Genomic DNA, 18,520 nt, shown 5'->3' with positions numbered 1-18,520 from the left:
CCCTTGTATACAATTTGGACACATTGCTATCTGGGGACACGTCGCGACAATTTGAGAAAATTAATTGCTGATACGCTATAAGAATGGATTTTAGGACCTTTCAAACAGCAAACCAGTTTATAAACATTTACATACTGTATTTTTACATACAATACGCCTGGTCCTTCTTACAGTTTTGCGTAATTGTTCTTATTTCCACTCCCCCCCCCCCCCCCCCCGCAAATGGTTCATTTATCCTTGTATGCACGTTACAAGAGAAGCGTGATGGGGAAGTACATGTAACCAAAAAACGCTTTACCAAGAAACGTGAGGTGGAAATGAAGGACAAGTCATGCTTTTATATTCATTTTTAATTTCTTGAGTTGTTATCAAGCACTGCAATAAATCACGAATGAGTGGTGTTAAATATGTGCCAGGATTAAGTTACAATAAGGTAAAAGTCTTTTTCTTAGTAAAGACCTATTAAAATATACTCTTTGTGAACTGACTTTTATGGTTTCAGTTCCATCATTTTAATCTATGTATTGCCTTTTGAAGGGTTTTTTTTCAGAAGAAAAAACAAACACTGATTTGTTTCATACTTTAAACTCGATAAATGGCTTCATGCAAATTTACCTTGAGATGATGCGCCCAAGTTGCCTTTTTGATACTAGATTTTTTTGCTGATGAGATGTGACTATTATTTTTATTACACTGCTTACCACAATGGAATCTCAAAAGCCTCCTGTTAAACTACGTTTTTTTTTCTTATCAAACAACCAGTTTATCATATTAGTTTCATAACTGATGAATCACTTTGTGGGCCAGAAAGTGGAAGTTCAGTACTCTCTACCAGGGTGGCAGATGTTATACAATGTAGGCACGTTTTTCACATTTCTAGAGAAACAAATGACCGTCTATTTATCTAAAGACATATCTGTGAATATCTTGTGAAAAATCTATCTGTGGCCCTGGTAGAGGGTAGAAGGTCAGAATGTCGGGTACATGTGACGTTCTACCGGGTCAAAGTGACACGAGCCGCAATGACTGTCCAAAAATCATTCGCTCACACGTTGCCAAAATAGTCATTGTGTCAGTGGCATACGAGGCCTTAACATTAAATGTTAAGTGATCCATCTTTTATTTAAAAAATACGAAATAAAACTTTCAGTGTGTTTTACAGAAATTAAACGTCGTGAGCGAAATGGGGTCGCTGGAAACAAAATTAAATATCGATTGCAGTGTCAGGCATTACATCAGGCATCGCACATGTTTCGATACATTTAACGGAATACTTAAAAATATAAGATACAATAACAGTTATGACATTACGAATGCGAATGATGTTGCGAGAATATTAAAAGGGGAAACAGCAACACATTTCTAAGAATGTCAAATTCTAATAGGATTTAGGAAAACAACCAAAGTCATATTGGCACAGTTTCTCACTTTGTTTTACCAAACTTCCTTGGAGACACTGGGAGCACCATATACTGAAGAACGTTTTCAGTTCCATTTTTTTTTCAAAATAATTAATTGTCTTTATTGAGAGGGGTAGAAGTTATCATTACCTCCGCCAAGAAGGTTATGTTTTTGGTTCCATTTGATTGTTAGCAATATTATGATGAGAGTTGTGGGCTAATTTTCATGAAATTCCAAGCTAGAAGGGGCCCAGGTAGGAAACGATAAGATTTTGATGATGATCTATCAATTGATAAATGGTTAATTATTAGCTAGATAGCCATTTGTTTGCCTGTTAATATAATGCAAAATGTTATGGAGAAACTTACCTGAAATTTTCAAGAAAGGTCAGAAAGGAGTTAGATTTTGGCGGTGATTGGTTAATTTATTTATCAATCGATAAACAAACAGAACGAACTACAGGTTTCTAAGGGTTCTCCTAAAAAGAAATCCAGCTAGCTGGATTTGAGGGCCTTTGTTTTGGACCCCCTGACCACACCCACCACTGGAAATACGGCAGACTACCATTTTTATATATATAGGTAAGCATATAAGTCATTGCCAGGTACAAGAAAATTGGTGATCTTTTCGGGCATGCTCTACCCTCTGGGATCCCGGACTACTAGCTAATTAGTTGATAAATAAATAATTGATGAAAATAAGAATTGGGTTAAAATGGATTTATAAGTTAAAATTTATGATAATAATTAATGAAAATGCTGTCTGCGCTCTCTGAGTGGTTTTCTGGTTTGTTTTGGTATAGTTAAATAATTAAACAGGAAAGTTCAGGAAAGACCATCTTTTTGGCACTATATGTCACTGCTTGTCTGGTTCTCCATATTTTTCGTGCAGCCTATGCATCTCTATACTTTTTTTGGTTGAATTTACGGTTCAGATATTTCAGTTATTTGGGCTACCGTTTGTGGCTGCAGTCTAAGCCTCACTTTTCTTTCAAGTCACCCAAGAAAAGGACCAAGGGCTCTTTATCGGTGTGTACGCCATATTGCAGGGAGCGTTGTTGCTGGGGGGGGGGGGGGGGGGGGGGGGGGTCCTGGGCGACGTTACAGCTTTAGATTGCACTGTTAGTTGTTCTCTTTATTCTCAACAGCGTGTCTTTCAAATCTTTAAAATAGTAAAAACTGGCATTAAAAATAGAAATTCTGAGCACAATGTCAAATAATGCGTGGTGAACAAGTTTATCAGATCGAAACAAAACCTACATAACTTCAGATTTTAATGTCTTGATAATATATTAATGCTCAACATAATTTCAATTAATAAGTTGCATATTCATTGCACTGTTTATAAATGGAGTAGCACTATGAATGTGAGAATACAGTAGACCTATGCTAATACCCCTGTAGGTTGCACTTAGTTAGACTTAGTTCCACCGAAAGTGACCACAGGACGATAATGGGCCTTCCCGCTTATAAAATAGCAATAATAATAATGAAGAAATGAAAAATAAAACCAATAAAACCAATAAAATAAAATAAATAATAATAATAAATAAATTTCTTATAGAATTTATTACAATTTCCAATTGTACATTGAGCGTTTCCTATCAGCCTCTTCTGTACACAATGAATTTGTGGTTTTAGTTTATATTATTCCCTTTAAAAATTTTCTTCACATGTTTGTCTGGTCCGTGACCAGCTCTTGTCTGACCAATGAACAGAGAACGATTTGGTGTATGGGCCTAATATTTGGAAGGGATGCTTGTTTTCACATGTACATGTAAATTACACCTTTTGATATGGAGGTCAAAGGTCAAGACCACATATAACATACAAACCAAACCAGACCAATAAATAGAGAACACCCTAATATTTAATAGACACATGTAGATTACCCTTATAATATTGAGACAAGAAGGACAAAGGTGAAGACTTCGTTATTATGGATCGTGGATCGTTATTATGTCCAAGGTGAAGCTGACAGTGGTCTTCAGTACAGAAATCTTGCCCGACCAATAAAAAGAGAATAGCCTACCAGGGGTAGGTCTGTCTTTGACAATCACCTCTCGTATTATTAAATATATTGTCCTTCAAATCTTTGATAATCCGACTGGGGTCTTGGTTTTCAAAGCGCTATCTGGGGACATGTCGCAACAATTTGAGAAAATTTATTGCAGATACAAAGGGCAGATTGTGTTTGGCTTCAAATATCGTAAAATTTGACTCCGCGTAAGTAGGCCTAATTGGTCCGCACCTTTTACTCCATTAGTACGAAAACTTGGTAATTTGATTTTCTGACGCTGCCTGTTTCGTGATACCGTTCTTTCCTCCGCGGGTACTGGTATGTGTATACACGAAGAGCCACTAGAATGGCTTTTAGGATTTTCAAACAGCCAACAAGATTGATATACACATCAATATACAATATGACTGGTCCATCTGACAGGTTTGCATGACTGTTTTTATTGCCACTTCCCAAATGGCATTCTTGTGCGCGTTACAAGAGAAACTTGATGGGTAAATTATCATGCTTTTATTCTAATTTTTTTATTCCGTGAATAGATATCAAACATTGCACTTATCACAAAAGTCAGTTGCAAAATATATGCCAGTAAAAATAAGGTAAAACTTTATATTAAAGTTTTTTCTTAGAACGGACCTATTAAAATATACTTTTTGCGAACTTACTTTTCTCGTTACAGACGCATTGAAACTTTTAAATCTATGTTGACTTTTTCATTTTTTTAAAAAATAAAGATAACACACACACACACACACACACACAAAGGCGACAGCTTTATTTATAACTTAACATTTGATAAATTGCTCATGCAGTTTTATCTTCTGAAATGTTTTTAACTAGATTGTTTTGCTGTTAAGATGTACCTTGGACATAATTCGTAATTTTGTCCATAGATGTACCGATAACTGTTATTACACTGCGTATCGCAACGGGATCTCAAAGTCTTCCTCTTGCCTTATCAAAAATTCTTATCAAAACTAATTTATCACTGGTATAGTTTCATAACTGATGAATCACTTGGTGTGTCTGTCAGAAAGTGGAAGAAAGTTGGTATGTCGGTTAAATGTCGTAGCGTGTCAAACCGACTCAACCCTCAATATCTGCAAATGTTTTTACTCACGCTATGACAAAAATTGTCGCTGCATCAATTGTTTTAAGAGTCCTTGTCTATAGATGCCGTTATGATGCAACTTCCATGGTGAAAATTAAAGAAGACTCCACTGTATATCAAAAAACAACAACATCGTTGGCGTAATTAGGTCGCTGGAAACAAAATGAAATAGGGAATGCAGTGCCAGGCATTCCGCCATTCATCGTGTTGCCGGTATAACACATATTCCGACCATTACTGAAACATTTAACGAAATGCGTGAAAATGACAAAAACCATTACAATTGTGACATTATACGAATGCAAATAATGTTGCAGAAAGTGAAGAGATTGAAAGGGGAAACGGCACCAGCAATACATTTGCCAAATGTCGAATATTGTTCTATGGTTAACTATTACCTGACTAATTATCTGCCTGTATGCCTATAATCAACTTTATACAAAGATTTTAGGGAGAGATTTTGAAATGTTCAGGAAAGGCCAGAAATGGGATGCATGGTGGGGATTGGTTAATTGATAAATCAGTCAACTAGTAAAGAGTTCTGAACTGATTAATTATTTGATTAATAAATCATTGATAAAAATGAATACTGAGTTAAAATTGATTTATTTGTGAATTAATGACAAACAATTAATAATAATGAGGTATATACTCTCTGAGTGTCCTTGTGGTAGGTTTTGTAGGGGAAACAGGGGTACAATCGGACGTTTTATTCCTTCGGATTTTTTTATCAATATACACTCGGCCAAAAAAAGTTCGGAAACATAGTTATTTTGAATAATTATAAAATAATCATATGCGCTAAGGTAAATTTTTAAACCAAATATTTATGGATAATGCACCCACGATTTGTTACTTTTTGAAATTTTGCCGGTAATAAATTCTGCAGGAATTACAGCGACATTTATGAATGTGCGGTCAGATTTCACTTTCACAATGGAGTTACGAAGTTTAACGTTTGCAGTTATAGCAAATCTTGACAATAAAAAGAAAAAATATTTATATTAAGCATACAGTATGTAGGATACAGTAAAAAGAAAGTCTTGAAGTTGCTCAGCATAAGTATCGTGTGGAGCTTCCACTGTTTATTGTCAAAACTTTCTCAAACTTCGTCATTTTTATGACACTAAAAATCTTTATTAACGTCATTTCCAATGCTTGTACATGTTGTATCGTAAGTTGTATTCCTTATTCTCATGTCCGTGTCTTTCAAATCTTAAAATGTTAAAATTGATAATTGAAGTAGAAATACTGAGCACAATACATGTCATTTGTGTGATGCACAGTTTATCGGATCGAAGGAAAACGTACGTAACTTCAGATTTTAATATTTTGATTAATTTAAAGCTGATGAGTTCGTGATTTAAGCAGCCGACTGCACATGCGCAGATATTCTTTCTTGCTCAGTTTGAACAAGGAAAGCAAAATCTAAGGGGATCATGCTCCATTAGCCCTGTGTTTTTCCTAATTCTTACAAATCTGGTACTGAAGTGATACTTAACAAAATGTCAGTTCAACTAATGCACATTATGGGCACTTGCACAGTGTTTTAAAAAGTATGGGCCTATGTACACTGTATGAAGTGCTGCCCATTATAAAAACACAGACAGGCGGGCAGATAAATGGATGAAGTAAGGTAAACCTGAAATATATACTGTCAATAGATATTAAAAATAGTGGCATTATGAGTGTGAGAATGCAGTATCCTAATTAAGTACACTTAGTTGAACTCAGTTGCTCTTAGTGCACTTGAAGTCACTACAAGGCGGGAAACTGTGTCATCCCATGAATCAAAAAATAAGTTCAAGTTTTTTTTATAATTTTCAATCGTAAATTGAGTGTTTTCGTGATCAGCTTCATCTGCACATAATAATTTTGCACTTGGTTGAACTCAGTTGCTCTTAGTTGCACTTGAAGTCACTACAAGGCGGAAATGGGTCATCACACTTATCAAAAAATAAATATAAGTTTTTTGTTATAATTTTCGATTGTAAATTGAGTGTTTTCGTGATCAGCTTCATCTGCACATAATAAATTTGTGGTTTTATCTTCTGTTATTCCTTTTCAAATACTTTTGCAGCCTTAGAATGGTATATAATTGTATTTGACACATTGCCTGACAGGTTTCCACAAGCCAGTTGAAGATTTTTGAAAGGCAGTTAATGTGGCTATCTAACATTGATCTGAGATACGATATCGTGAACAACTTGTTGCGACCCATGGTGAAGTTAAGGAAATTCAAAACTTAAAATAACCAGCTAGCGTGTAGGTCGGCGTCGGTGTTGTCTTGATGGCTCATGCTTAAGAAAGATTCCGGAAGCTTAGCAAACACGATTGGTGACAACATCATATGCTGGCCAAGTCATGCTCAGCTGTCACTTTGATTGTTTAATGAATCTACAAACTACATAAAACGCCTTTTTTTTAATATTTCAAACGAATTTAATAAACTCGCCCCATGTGGGTCAAAGTGGATGTACACTTGTCGAACGGAAAACTACGGCGACGAAAAAAAAAATGGGGAGGGGACATCAAATTACCCGCAAACCAAGACACAGACTGACAGAAATAAAAGAAATTATTATAACACAAACTTTTTATTTATAATCGATGTGCCTTAAATAAGATATAATAGTATATCTTGATTTGTATCTTTTCTCATCATATGAAAAAGTGCAAATGTATTTTTATTGGATAAACTAAGAATTCATGCATATTAATTACCTCCGCCAAGGAGATTATGGTTTTCACGCCTGTTTGTTTGTTTGTCTGTCTGTCTGTCATCAACATAACTCAAAAAGTTATGGACCGATTTTGATGAAATTTTCAGGAACTGTCAGAAGTGGGCCAAGAAACAGATGATAAGTTTTTGGTGGTGATCCGGATCAATAATCAATCAATGATCAATAATCAAAAATATCGAAAATTTAGGAGTGAAACGGCATTGGATGGAGACTTTTCTGCCTGGAGGAGGTCTGCGCTCTCTTAGTGCTTTTCTAGTTTTTATTGTTTTTTAGGTTTCCGGACAAATATCTAAGTAATGAATTTACTTTTCTGGTAAACAGACATTAAAATGTATGAAAAATATGGGAGGCGCATATCACTGCGATAGGTGCTACCTGAAAATGCGCTCCAAGCCGCTAATCATGGGTCTTCAGTTGACGCATTGTGTTATTTGTTATCAGACTGAATTGCTGCTCTTCTCTGTCACAATGAGGTAGCGGTGTAGTATTCGTGTCATGACGATAAAATAAAAGTACTGCATCTAGAAATATATTGATTAAATACACACCAAAGATAAACCCCTACCCCTTTTAACAATGTATGAGAATATCTTTAATAATCAACTGACACGGTATTCAGAATTTTTTAGATATGCCAATGAGCTTCCATAAAACGAGTGAATGTCAAATCTCAAACTGTTACAGCAGTCTTCTTATTGCATGCGCATATGGGCCTATATATATATATATATATTAATGTTACCTTTGTCTAAATTCGAGGGTCTGAAGTAGAAGTCGCGCCTAAAAAAAGATTGTTTCTTTTTTTCTTTGCCTAATAGGCTCTACCACTGCAAATAATCCTGTGAGGTTTTGGTTTATCGCTTGCCATTTTCCTGGACGGTTATTCCCTACAATCCAGTACTAAGTCAATTTTTCATCAAAGTGTTGCGGAAGTAACCAGATTTTGCTGCCCCTTATACACCATTTTTTATTATAAAAATAGTATTATCTGATTAATCCTATGGGAATTGGAGACTTCAGCAAATTATTTTGTGGTTTACAAATGTGTGCAGTGCTCCCGAGTCCACTATTCTAATGTGATTTTAGTATACCCTCCGCTGCGATGAAATATATCAAACTGTCCTGCGATGAAATGTATTTCCAAATGTACTTAGTGGTTTTAGTCCAACATATTTTAAATGGTTTCTTGCATTTAGACATTAATTGCGCAGACATTTCAACAAAAGAGAAAGAGAGAGAGAGAGAGAGCAAAGGCGAGCAAAGAGCTGAAACCTTATGGCATGTTCACTGGAGTCAAAATATTCGTGTTAAGTCGATAAGTAAAATGTAAAAGGAACTTATGCAAAGATAACTCTGTTCCTCAGGACTGTCATCGAGGTCCCTCCAGTTTCATATAAAATGCTTAGGTATTATGACATATACAACATAAACCTAAAACCTGTAATCTATACTGTTCACGTTCTACGGGTGCACCTGCCCACAAACAAGTTAATTGTGTAATGAATATGATATGTTTGAATAGTATCAAATAAGGCCTCAACTTACATTTATACAGAAATCAACCAGCTATTTTGTAATGGGGTATTCCTCCTATTCATGCAAACCCAAAACAGAGCCCAGATGTACCTATATAGCACAGGCATTATATATATATATATATATATATATATATATATACATATATATATATATATATACATACATTACGTAATATATATCATTAATAACACCAAACTTTTTGCGCTAAAGGTTTTGATATTGTAGGATCAAGTAGGTAAATAATGTAATTGAGTTAAGTAAAATGTAATCAACAATCGATTGTACAGATTTTAAACGTTCTGATATTAATTGTCTATAACAAACCGATAAGCGTAAAAAATGAAGTACTAGTAAGACCGGATTGTTTCCTGTTCCGAAACACATTAATTGGAATTGATTGAGTTTAACCAAGTCATTATTAACTGTGAGGTTGCCCGTATTGGGGCCACATTATAGCGGCAGTTTAAACAAAGCACTATACCAGTGGTGTGCCCCCGTCTTAAATGTAAGGGCAAAAATGCGACATAAATTTTGCTCCTCCTCCGCCCTGTCTTTCCAGCAAATCAGTTCTTTTTAACTCCACATCGAAAGCCAGGGCCATGTCACCTTTGTCTATACACTGATAGATAAAGTATATTAATGCATTTACATATCTATGTTTGCTACATATATGCAATTTTGACTTTATGAATAACACGAATAACTGTCTTTTAGCCAAGCAACGACACAAATATGCAGGTCTTGTAATGCAATCTATGCTGTAAGTTAAGCGTAGGTGGGTATTCCTTCCTTGGTTTACTAAATGGCAATACACAAAAATTTTTACTTTGAATATGCTGCAATACGTTTGACGGCATAATATAAAGTACCACCAATATCAGTGATAACCATTCCCAGGCCGACCATTTACTATTCAAAAACTTATTTAGGGTTTTTCTAATTCCTATGACATCAAAATCGATTTTCTAGCCATCATTGTCAATAGTAAAATGTTTTTTGCTGTAAATATGGTTTATGTTCGGTGTTTAGTATTTAGTTTAAATGGGAATGCGATTAGAGATAATAAAAAGGATAAATAAAATAGCACAAACACAGTCATTCCACGCGGGAGATTGTCAACAAAATATTCCTAGCACGCTTGAAGAATGTAAAGATGTTGATTTGCTGAACGGGTATAGCGACATGTCATGCTGGGGTTGCGAAACGGTTCTGAAACAGCACGTTTTCGTTCACATATTCCAGAACGACTGGATTATATCCAATTTCCCATTCACATGTAAGTGTACATTAGCTCGATTATTTTTTCATCCGCCCAAAACGCTGAATTAACTCAATTCATAAACTTGATAAAATGAAAAAGAAAGAAAAGAAGACGATATACACGTGCGTGGGATTTACACATTACAGACGAACGATTGAATACATTGACGATGTAAGAAATTACACCTTGGACAATTATTGTCTTTAAATAAGTTTGAGAAAATTGTTCAAATGACTGATCCACATTGTGTCCCAACAGGGCATGATGACGAACACGTTATATAAATGAGCTGTGAAACACGAATCCCCCTTCTTCCTCTCACAAAGTTGCGAGGCTTTAGAGTAAAATTACAAAAGCATAATCACGAACGAATTCCTGGGGCCTCGTTGGTATTTAATCAATCTTTTTGAAAGTGCAATAAAAGCAGGGGCCCTCATTTTGGGATCAAAGAAGGGTTGCCATTGCGGGAGTTCAGGTTAACGGAAACGGTTTGCGTCTGAGAACTCCCGACACGTGTTTTCTGTTTGACTGACAAGTCGGTATTTTAAAGTCGACTACACTGTGATTGGTGGCAGTTGCAGCAGTTGGGCATTTGAGGGAGGAACGCTCCGGAAGAGAGGTTAGAGAGCCCACAAGTGCAGAAAACTTTGAAAAAGTCTGAAAAGAGAGACTTGGGATCATACATGCCTAGAGGGAGTTGGGAGCTACTTTAACGATTAGCAATCCCTATCATTTAGGAAAGTGTTTGCTATAATTTGAATATTGGAAAAGGATAGCCAGGGCCATGGTGCGACCACTGGGGAGGCTCCTGGTTGCAGGGGTACTCCTTTACATCGAGACTGTTCTAGGTCAGCAAGGAGTCAGCTTCTCAAGTAGTAGAGTTCCAGATTCCCAGTCCTTGACGGGGTGAGTGCCGGGTTATACTCCCTCTTTCCTTTTTACTTTTTTTTTTTTTTTTGTTAAAAAATCAAATCATCCTTAAACATATCTTTCAGTTATGGTTCACAAAGCCTAAACTAAAAGAGAAGTAGAAAAAAATATCCGGGGTCTCCCCCCCCCCCCCCCCCCCCCAGATCTGACATGTATATTTTAGGTAATTGCGGCTACTTGTCAACTTTGTTGAAAGAGATACGGCATGTTTTGCGAAAAACGATTCTATGGTATGCAAGTGTTGTTCAGAGTCAATGAACTGAACTCAGCAAGGCAATGTGAGATTTATGAGTATAACTGCCAGTGTGAAAAGTAAATGCCTGAATTACAAACATTCTTGATTTGAATAGTCTTAAAATAATACAGGCATACGTGCGATAGAAAAAAATATCTGTTTCAGACCCCTTGGTACCAAGTGTGGGCCATGGGTATGCTAAAACGATCGCTTTTTTTGGTTTGTTATTTACCTGCAGCGTTTTCCTACTAGGCAGCCACAACTCTACTTCAATCTATCTAAATTAGGAAGCAGGCATGCCAAATGCCGTACATCACTTTACATCGTTAAATAACGCAGGTTTCTTCAGGACTTATTTCACATTGGTTAAACATGTAGGCCTACAGCGAGCGCGTCCATAAAAGACTAAAGATAAATGAAGAGAAGAGCATGCAGATATGACATATGACAACAGGCAGACAGACAGACCAACAGTCAGAATGTTCAGTGAGAGAGAGAGAGAGAGAGTTAGTTTTAATTGTAAAAATTCACAATGCAGTTGTAGGCCTAACCGCAGACTGTCAATCGGTAGGATCGGTGTTATCACGAGAATTTCTGATAAGTTTAATGTTATGTCATGTGTAGCTCTTGACCCAAAGACTGAAGGCGCGACGAATGACGTTTTTCTTTTACTTCTGTTTTAGACCCAACGTATGCGGAAACCCGTTTAATCCTCACTGCTGTGCCGGGTGGTCAACAACATTAGGGGGAAATAAATGCACAGTGCGTAAGTAACCATTACTCGATACGTTTTGCCTGCCGACTGAATTTTGGCTATCCAGTATAATGGATCTCATAACATATAGAATATACCAGTATAGTAGATCTGTAGGCATTATTACGAAATATCTTCATGGAAAATAAGGCTATTGAAAATTCCTTTATTCTTATGTGTAAATATAGTACATGCATTGTGTACCGAGTATTTAATTTTTACCATTACTATTTCATTAGTTTATTTTGGAGATGTTTGACCCACCCCCCCACACACCCCCCCCCCCAAAAAAAAAAAAAAAAAAAAAAAAGAAGGTTAAAAGAGGCATAAGATTTGTTTACTTTTCTTGCGAGATTTTGTTTTATATTTATAAACAATATTACTCTGAGGCACTCGTAACGACCGGCGGTCCCATGTTTCATCTTCGTGCGTGGAGTTGACGGAACCGCTCGGCCTTTTCCGCTTTTTTCCGTACTGTATTCATCACAATTTTTTTTCAGCTATCTGCGAGAGGTCGTGTGGAGACGGTACTTGTATCAGGCCAAATCTTTGCCTTTGTCCTGATGGTAGACTGGCCTCTTCGTGTTCGACAAAAGGTAAACAAAAATTCTAAACCGAACATTTTACTCCATTACTGATGCATCGTCCCTTGGTGTGTCGAAAGTGGGATAAGAAGCGGAAGTGCAAACAAGAGGGCTGGTTTAAAATAGTCGTGTAGCCATGTAATATATTCTTTTACTAAATCGCAAGCTACTTACCAAAGCTAAAACCGATTTCAGCTTAATGATTATTTAAGGAAGAACTTTGATCAACCACAACGCCCAAATGCAGTGGATATGTGCTGAAAGTAATATGTTGCCAGAACTTTGACTGAACTTTGAAAGTAAAATGAGGTCTCGTGCTGGGGCGACATTGAGGTTTTAGGATAAGTAAAAGGGAACCCACGGTTATTCTTTAAAGAATCACAAACTCTTATTGCCTGCACTGGTTATGCTTTTATTCTAGCTATAAAAATTTCTTGCACACCTCTTCCATTTCTGCAAAGTAAATAGGAAGGCCTTCTTGATTTTGAAAGGATCGACCGTGTCCTATCTGGAATATATGAACGCCAAATGGAATTCTTCCCCTTGGAAAATGTATATATATATATATTAGTTTTTCTGCTACTCCTGAATTAATGCTTGATCTGCCCCTTCGCTTTGGTGTGCTGTTTTATACAATTTCTATGAAACAATTTTTAAAGTTCCAAACAATTGGCCAGATTCATAGACCACTTTGTCTTCCTGTACGTTTTATGAGGAGATATCGACATCGAGTATTTGATAATTTTTATCATGTTTTATGTCTGAATTGGAAAAGATAAGTAACTTTTCAGAATTATGTAGACATAGAAAATAACTTGGGGATATTTTCATTCAGAATATGTTTGTTTGTTTTTTTTTGTCTTCATTGATCATGTTTAATTGCATGGTAAATATACATGTACATATTGTAAGAAGAATAGATTACTAAAAGAAATGCTTCAATATCTTTCATACGTTGGGAACGGGTTTGTTCTCATGTAAGATATCCACCAACAAACAATATTTTGACTGATTTATTAAATTAATTATTGTACAGCATTTTGAAATGTTTTGGCAATGTTGGGCATACTTGAGATAGCGATCTTGGGTGGGAGGCTTGTCTTTTAAATGTTTGTTTGAGTAGTTCTATTCAGGTTATGGTAGATTTTTTGTCAGAAACTTTGCTGTGTCAAGTGCAATGTGTTGTTAAAAGCAATTAATAAAGTAAATGGCACCAACGACTTGGCAGGTACTAGGACCCAGGCTGGCAGGCAATTGTGTGACATTCCTGGCATTTTCTACTTGGCTCTCACTTGGATAATCCAGTGACCTTACCACGAGGACACTTACATGGAAATATTATCGGTTGGGTGTCAGTGAAGGGTTTAAAAAAAAAAAAAAGAAAAATGAAGGAGAGAAAAAAACTCATATGGTACAGGTCACCATGAACCCTGGGGCTGAGAACTTAAATTTGACATTGCAAGCTGTAGTCTAAACTGGTTTTATCAAATAGCTATTATATAGAAAAAGAAAAGGGTATAAAGTCTGGAATACTTTTATTTAAAAATAAGGGTCATTTTCATATGCGTTTTAGTAGAACTTTGACTTGCCACATTGCTTAAAGAATTTTGAAAATAAAATCATCTATTGAGCTGATGAGTCTAGCAGAAATATATATGTTATGTACCCTGAGTGAATGGGTATCAACAGTATTGAATGTGATAAGCTCATAGGTGAATTAAAATACATACAAGTTATTTAGCATATCTAGGTTATATTTACAACATTCAAACCGCATTGTTAAAAAATTACAATCAGAAAGCACTCCTAAAAGCTCATGCTATTATTATAGGAATGATTTTTGTTTATACCCAGAGAAAATTTAAAGAAGTGTCTAAGAAAGTGAGCTTGGATATTGTCCATATGAATGGAAAAGGTGAAGATGACAAAGTTTATAGGTAAAGTGTAAACAATGGGATCAAAATTCATTTCAGTGGAAGATCTTGCACTAATGATGCACCCTGTTAGCCTTGAGCTATGTAAGCTAGAGATTAATGTAATAACTATACAGCATCTTTTAGATATAAAAGGCAATTATCTTTGCTTCATAATTTCATTTAGATTTACATCTAAGAGTAAATTTGTATTCAACATTCAATGAACGTTAAGACAGACATTTTCTTTAGTGCTAAACCAGGTGTTATTTACTGAATTTGATACAATTCAAGTTAACGTTTTAAAGAAGAACCTCAAACAACATGTGCAAAGTAGAAAATAAAAGGAGTGCGAATAGACATACACAGACTGGACCTAGGAAAAGAGACAAAGTCTCATTGTTAATCTCAACAGAAGAACCTTTATTGAGGTTTACAGGTGTTTAAAAAAATAAGATAAAGGCTGTATGAATCAAATGGTGCTGGTTAAGTGTACAAGTTTCAAAGAATAATGTTAGGATTATTTAAAGGCAACAAGTCTGAGGAGGCCCTGCCTTGGAGGTGTAACTTAATGAATAAGATATGGAGAAACTTTAGTAAGCAAATAACACAGCCGTGCTGCCTATGGTCCAACAGCAGGGACTTGTTTGGAGAAACATCAAAGTGCATGTGATTTTTCTGAACTGATGTGTTTGAGGTAGCATTGGGGCTGTCTGATTGAAACAATAGTTGCTTTATAGTTGGGACTGACAGATGGGTATAGGAAATGTTTGAAATGTTTGAGTGATGGTCATATTTCTAAAGGATCCATATTTCATTTAAATGTAGGAAAACAATAGGTATAAAACTATGTGGTGTTGGTTCAATATTCACAACATATCATACAAGGATTATTGGACCAAAACCAGATTTCTTTTTGATTGACTTTCATTATGAAAATATAAGAATGTGAACTGTTTGCATGCATTTTGGCTGTATCAACACACTGATATGCAAGATTGTACAGTATGATGGTACAGATGGATTGTGTAACAATACTGAGGTTCAATCAAGACCACATTGTGTTGCTTACAGGATAGTTTCAGCAAAAACTATTTAAGTTTGATATCATGCACTGCAAACTTGATTGCATTCAACCATAATACACAATACCTGGATTGAAGTGTTTTAGGTCCAATCTGCGTAAAAGATTCAGCTATTTAAACATTTTTAAGAAAAGATTTATCATTATCCAGTCATTTTATACAATTTCTCTTGAATAGAAAAATTATTATACCATGTCATTCTGTATTCACTTGTGCATTTGATACCTTTATTTTAAATAATTTTTTATATTTCTTTCAAGCTTCTTCAAAACGCAAACCATCATCCTACAGCTTGTATGCATCTTCGTCATCAAGGGTTGCAGCTTCAAAGCAAAGCAGTGGGTACAAGAGACCCTCCTCATCTGCAGCAGTCTCCTCATCCTCTTACCAGTCTGCACAGTCAAGTGGGGTGCAGTCCTACCAGTCCAGGCTTGCAGCCTACAGAGCCAGCCAAGCAAATCAGAAAAAGAAATACCAGGCTGCCAGAGAAAAGGACAGAAGGTACCAAAATCAGCAGCCTGTAGCACAGAGACCAGTGGTCCAGCAACCACAGCAACCTAACTTTGGGTATGTCCAGCCACAGCAGTTTGGCAGTGCAAACCCATGTTTGAATGGGGGCAGCTGGACAGGGAGTGTGTGCGTGTGCTTCTCTGGTTGGCAGGGACAGACTTGTGGACAGCGTAAGTTAAGATAATTTCCATTATGTACTGTAACTTTATTTAAATGCTTATAGTAACTTAGAATGTTGAAAATTAAAAATTTGCTTTGAAGCACTTATTGCAAAATGAAAAATGGTTTTGGTAATATACTTAGCGAAGGAACTGCAGGTTATGTTCTCAGTTGATGACGTGTTCCCAAACATCAAAAGGAGCTGTGCCAACCTATTATGTTATGTATGTATGTATGTATGTATCTTCTTTGATCTCAAAATCATGAAAATGAACTTACACTTAAGCAATACCAGACTGTACCATATGAGTTGTTAACTTTTCCGGTTAAACTCAAGTGATGCAAGAAAAGTGCAAGTAAATCCTAAATCTTTATTTCAAAATACCTTCTTGCATATTTTGCCAGTTGGTCATCACTTTATCATTTAACATTTCTGTACATTTGTTAGTGCTACAGACTAAATATAGAACTAAAGACATATCAGAAAATGCACTGAAATAGACATGGATGCTCTCTGAATACACATGATATGGTAAACCACAGCAAACCACATTCACCCACAGCCAACCACAGCAATAGTCAACTCTACAAGTGTTATCTTGAAATACATTTATTATTGAGAAAAATTACCAGTTGGTTAGGTAATTGTTCAGCGCATTGCAGACTTGGCAGAGTTTTTGGTTTGGATTGCATCTCCATTTTGGGCTCTCCTGGAGAGGAAATGACTTTGTCAGTCACATTTACAAGATGGAATGGCATTCTCAGATCACCTTCAGTCCCCTGTGTTCATGTTACAGTTCCTCTGGTTTGCATTATATCAGCAAAACTTTTCCTTTGATTATGCTGTATGTTTAAAAGAGAACTCTCTCAGTAAATTTTTGAACCTCTTTAAAATTTTTGGATTTTAAAATGTGCAGTGTTAGTATATTCTTGCAATTGGATTAAAATGGCATAAATCAAAGTTTTAAGATGTTAAATTTGAAATATATTTTAACAAAAACAGGAATACTTGTTACGAATTGGAAATTATCATCATTTTTTCTTCATGTAAAATTCATTTAAATAAACCCTTGATTCAGCATGTATTTATCAAGTTTGATTAACATTTTGTGTCTGGTATGTGGGACGCTTGGATGTCTTATGTTTTAAGAGACTTAAATGTGTGGTACAGCAAGTAAAGTTCTTCGACAGATGTAGAAATGAACAAATTAGGGACTGCTTAACAGTACAAAAACACCATTTCTAACTGCAAAAACTAAAATGTCAAGAGATTAGAGGTTTCAGGCTTAGCAACATAGGAGATTACAAAAAATCAAGAAAATGGCACTTTTTTTGTTTTCATAGTGAACATTTTCTTCTTTCAGCAAGGTGATTTATATGTAAACTCTCCTGTGAAAGGGTGATTGATGGTTAAATTGAAATTTGAGCTGAGAAAATTTTAACAAAACTTTCCTTAAGAATTCCAAATATTTGATAATACAAGAAATCCTGTTGTACTGGGTTACCTTACAGTCACATCTGCCTTTCACTACATAAAATGCTCATAAAATACCGATTAGAAAGGGGCATTCTTAAATAAAGGCCCAGAAACCTGGAGTTTCACTGTTTTGTTTCACACATGTCCATGTTCACAGTCTTGTAGTTTACTTATATATGACAGGAGCCTGAATACTTTCATCTATGAAGTTTTTTCGCAGAAGGTATCTGGACTTAGTTGATGACAAGTTATGTGCTTTAATGGGAGTTTGACACCTTGTTGTTTTTTGCTCCAGTAAACAAAGCTGGTTGAATAAGGGCTCCTGGAAGCGGATGTGTGAAGTCACTGGTTTTGGTGGAATTTTGTTCTGCTCATGATAAAACAGTGAAAAATTTCATGGACATTTCAGTTTAAAAAAGACAACCCTTTTAAAGGAAGTAGTTTGAAGATGTCTTACAATACAAGCAATTAAGAAATAAACCATTTAATTACTAACAAAACAGGCAGCATACCAAGTGTTGTTAGCAAAAATAGGTAGACAGTTGTAAAAGTCTTCAGTGTTTGCACTTGTATAAATTAAAGTTTAATACTATCTGTCAAGAAATAATTTGTGCAGGCATATCCTTTCTACTGCAGAATATTTCTTTCAAAAAAGGTTAGTTTGACATTTTAATGCTATTTTCAAGTCAAGACGGCATATATGAGGGAGTAAATATAAAGGATTGTAAACTTCAGTCTTAAGACATTCCTGAAGATAAAAAAATAGCTTTGGAGAAAATGGTTCTAATTCTTTATAAA

General features: G+C 35.7%; 1 protein-coding gene across 2 annotated transcripts in view; it reads left to right on the top strand.

Moving 5' to 3' along the window:
* The first annotated feature begins 10,632 nt into the window (after positions 1 to 10,632).
* Positions 10,633 to 18,520, top strand: part of LOC106171081 (fibrillin-2) — a 50,489-nt gene continuing 42,601 nt past the window's right edge. Inside the window, exons 1-4 of one of the 2 annotated variants that reach the window (XM_087014608.1) lie at positions 10,633 to 10,981; positions 11,924 to 12,006; positions 12,495 to 12,590; positions 15,837 to 16,256. In XM_087014608.1, the coding sequence (XP_086870734.1) occupies positions 10,860 to 10,981; positions 11,924 to 12,006; positions 12,495 to 12,590; positions 15,837 to 16,256 (721 nt within the window). In that variant the 5' untranslated portion in view covers positions 10,633 to 10,859. Of the gene's footprint in view, positions 10,982 to 11,923; positions 12,007 to 12,494; positions 12,591 to 12,691; positions 12,842 to 15,836; positions 16,257 to 18,520 lie in introns of those variants that run through there. The other variant, XM_087014612.1, reaches the window with a different exon arrangement.

The sequence above is a fragment of the Lingula anatina genome, chromosome 1 (assembly GCF_051362555.1).
Source record: "Lingula anatina isolate TDL-2025a chromosome 1, LinAna3.0, whole genome shotgun sequence".
NCBI lineage: Eukaryota > Metazoa > Brachiopoda > Lingulata > Lingulida > Lingulidae > Lingula > Lingula anatina.
This window is presented reverse-complemented; position numbering and strand designations above follow the sequence as displayed.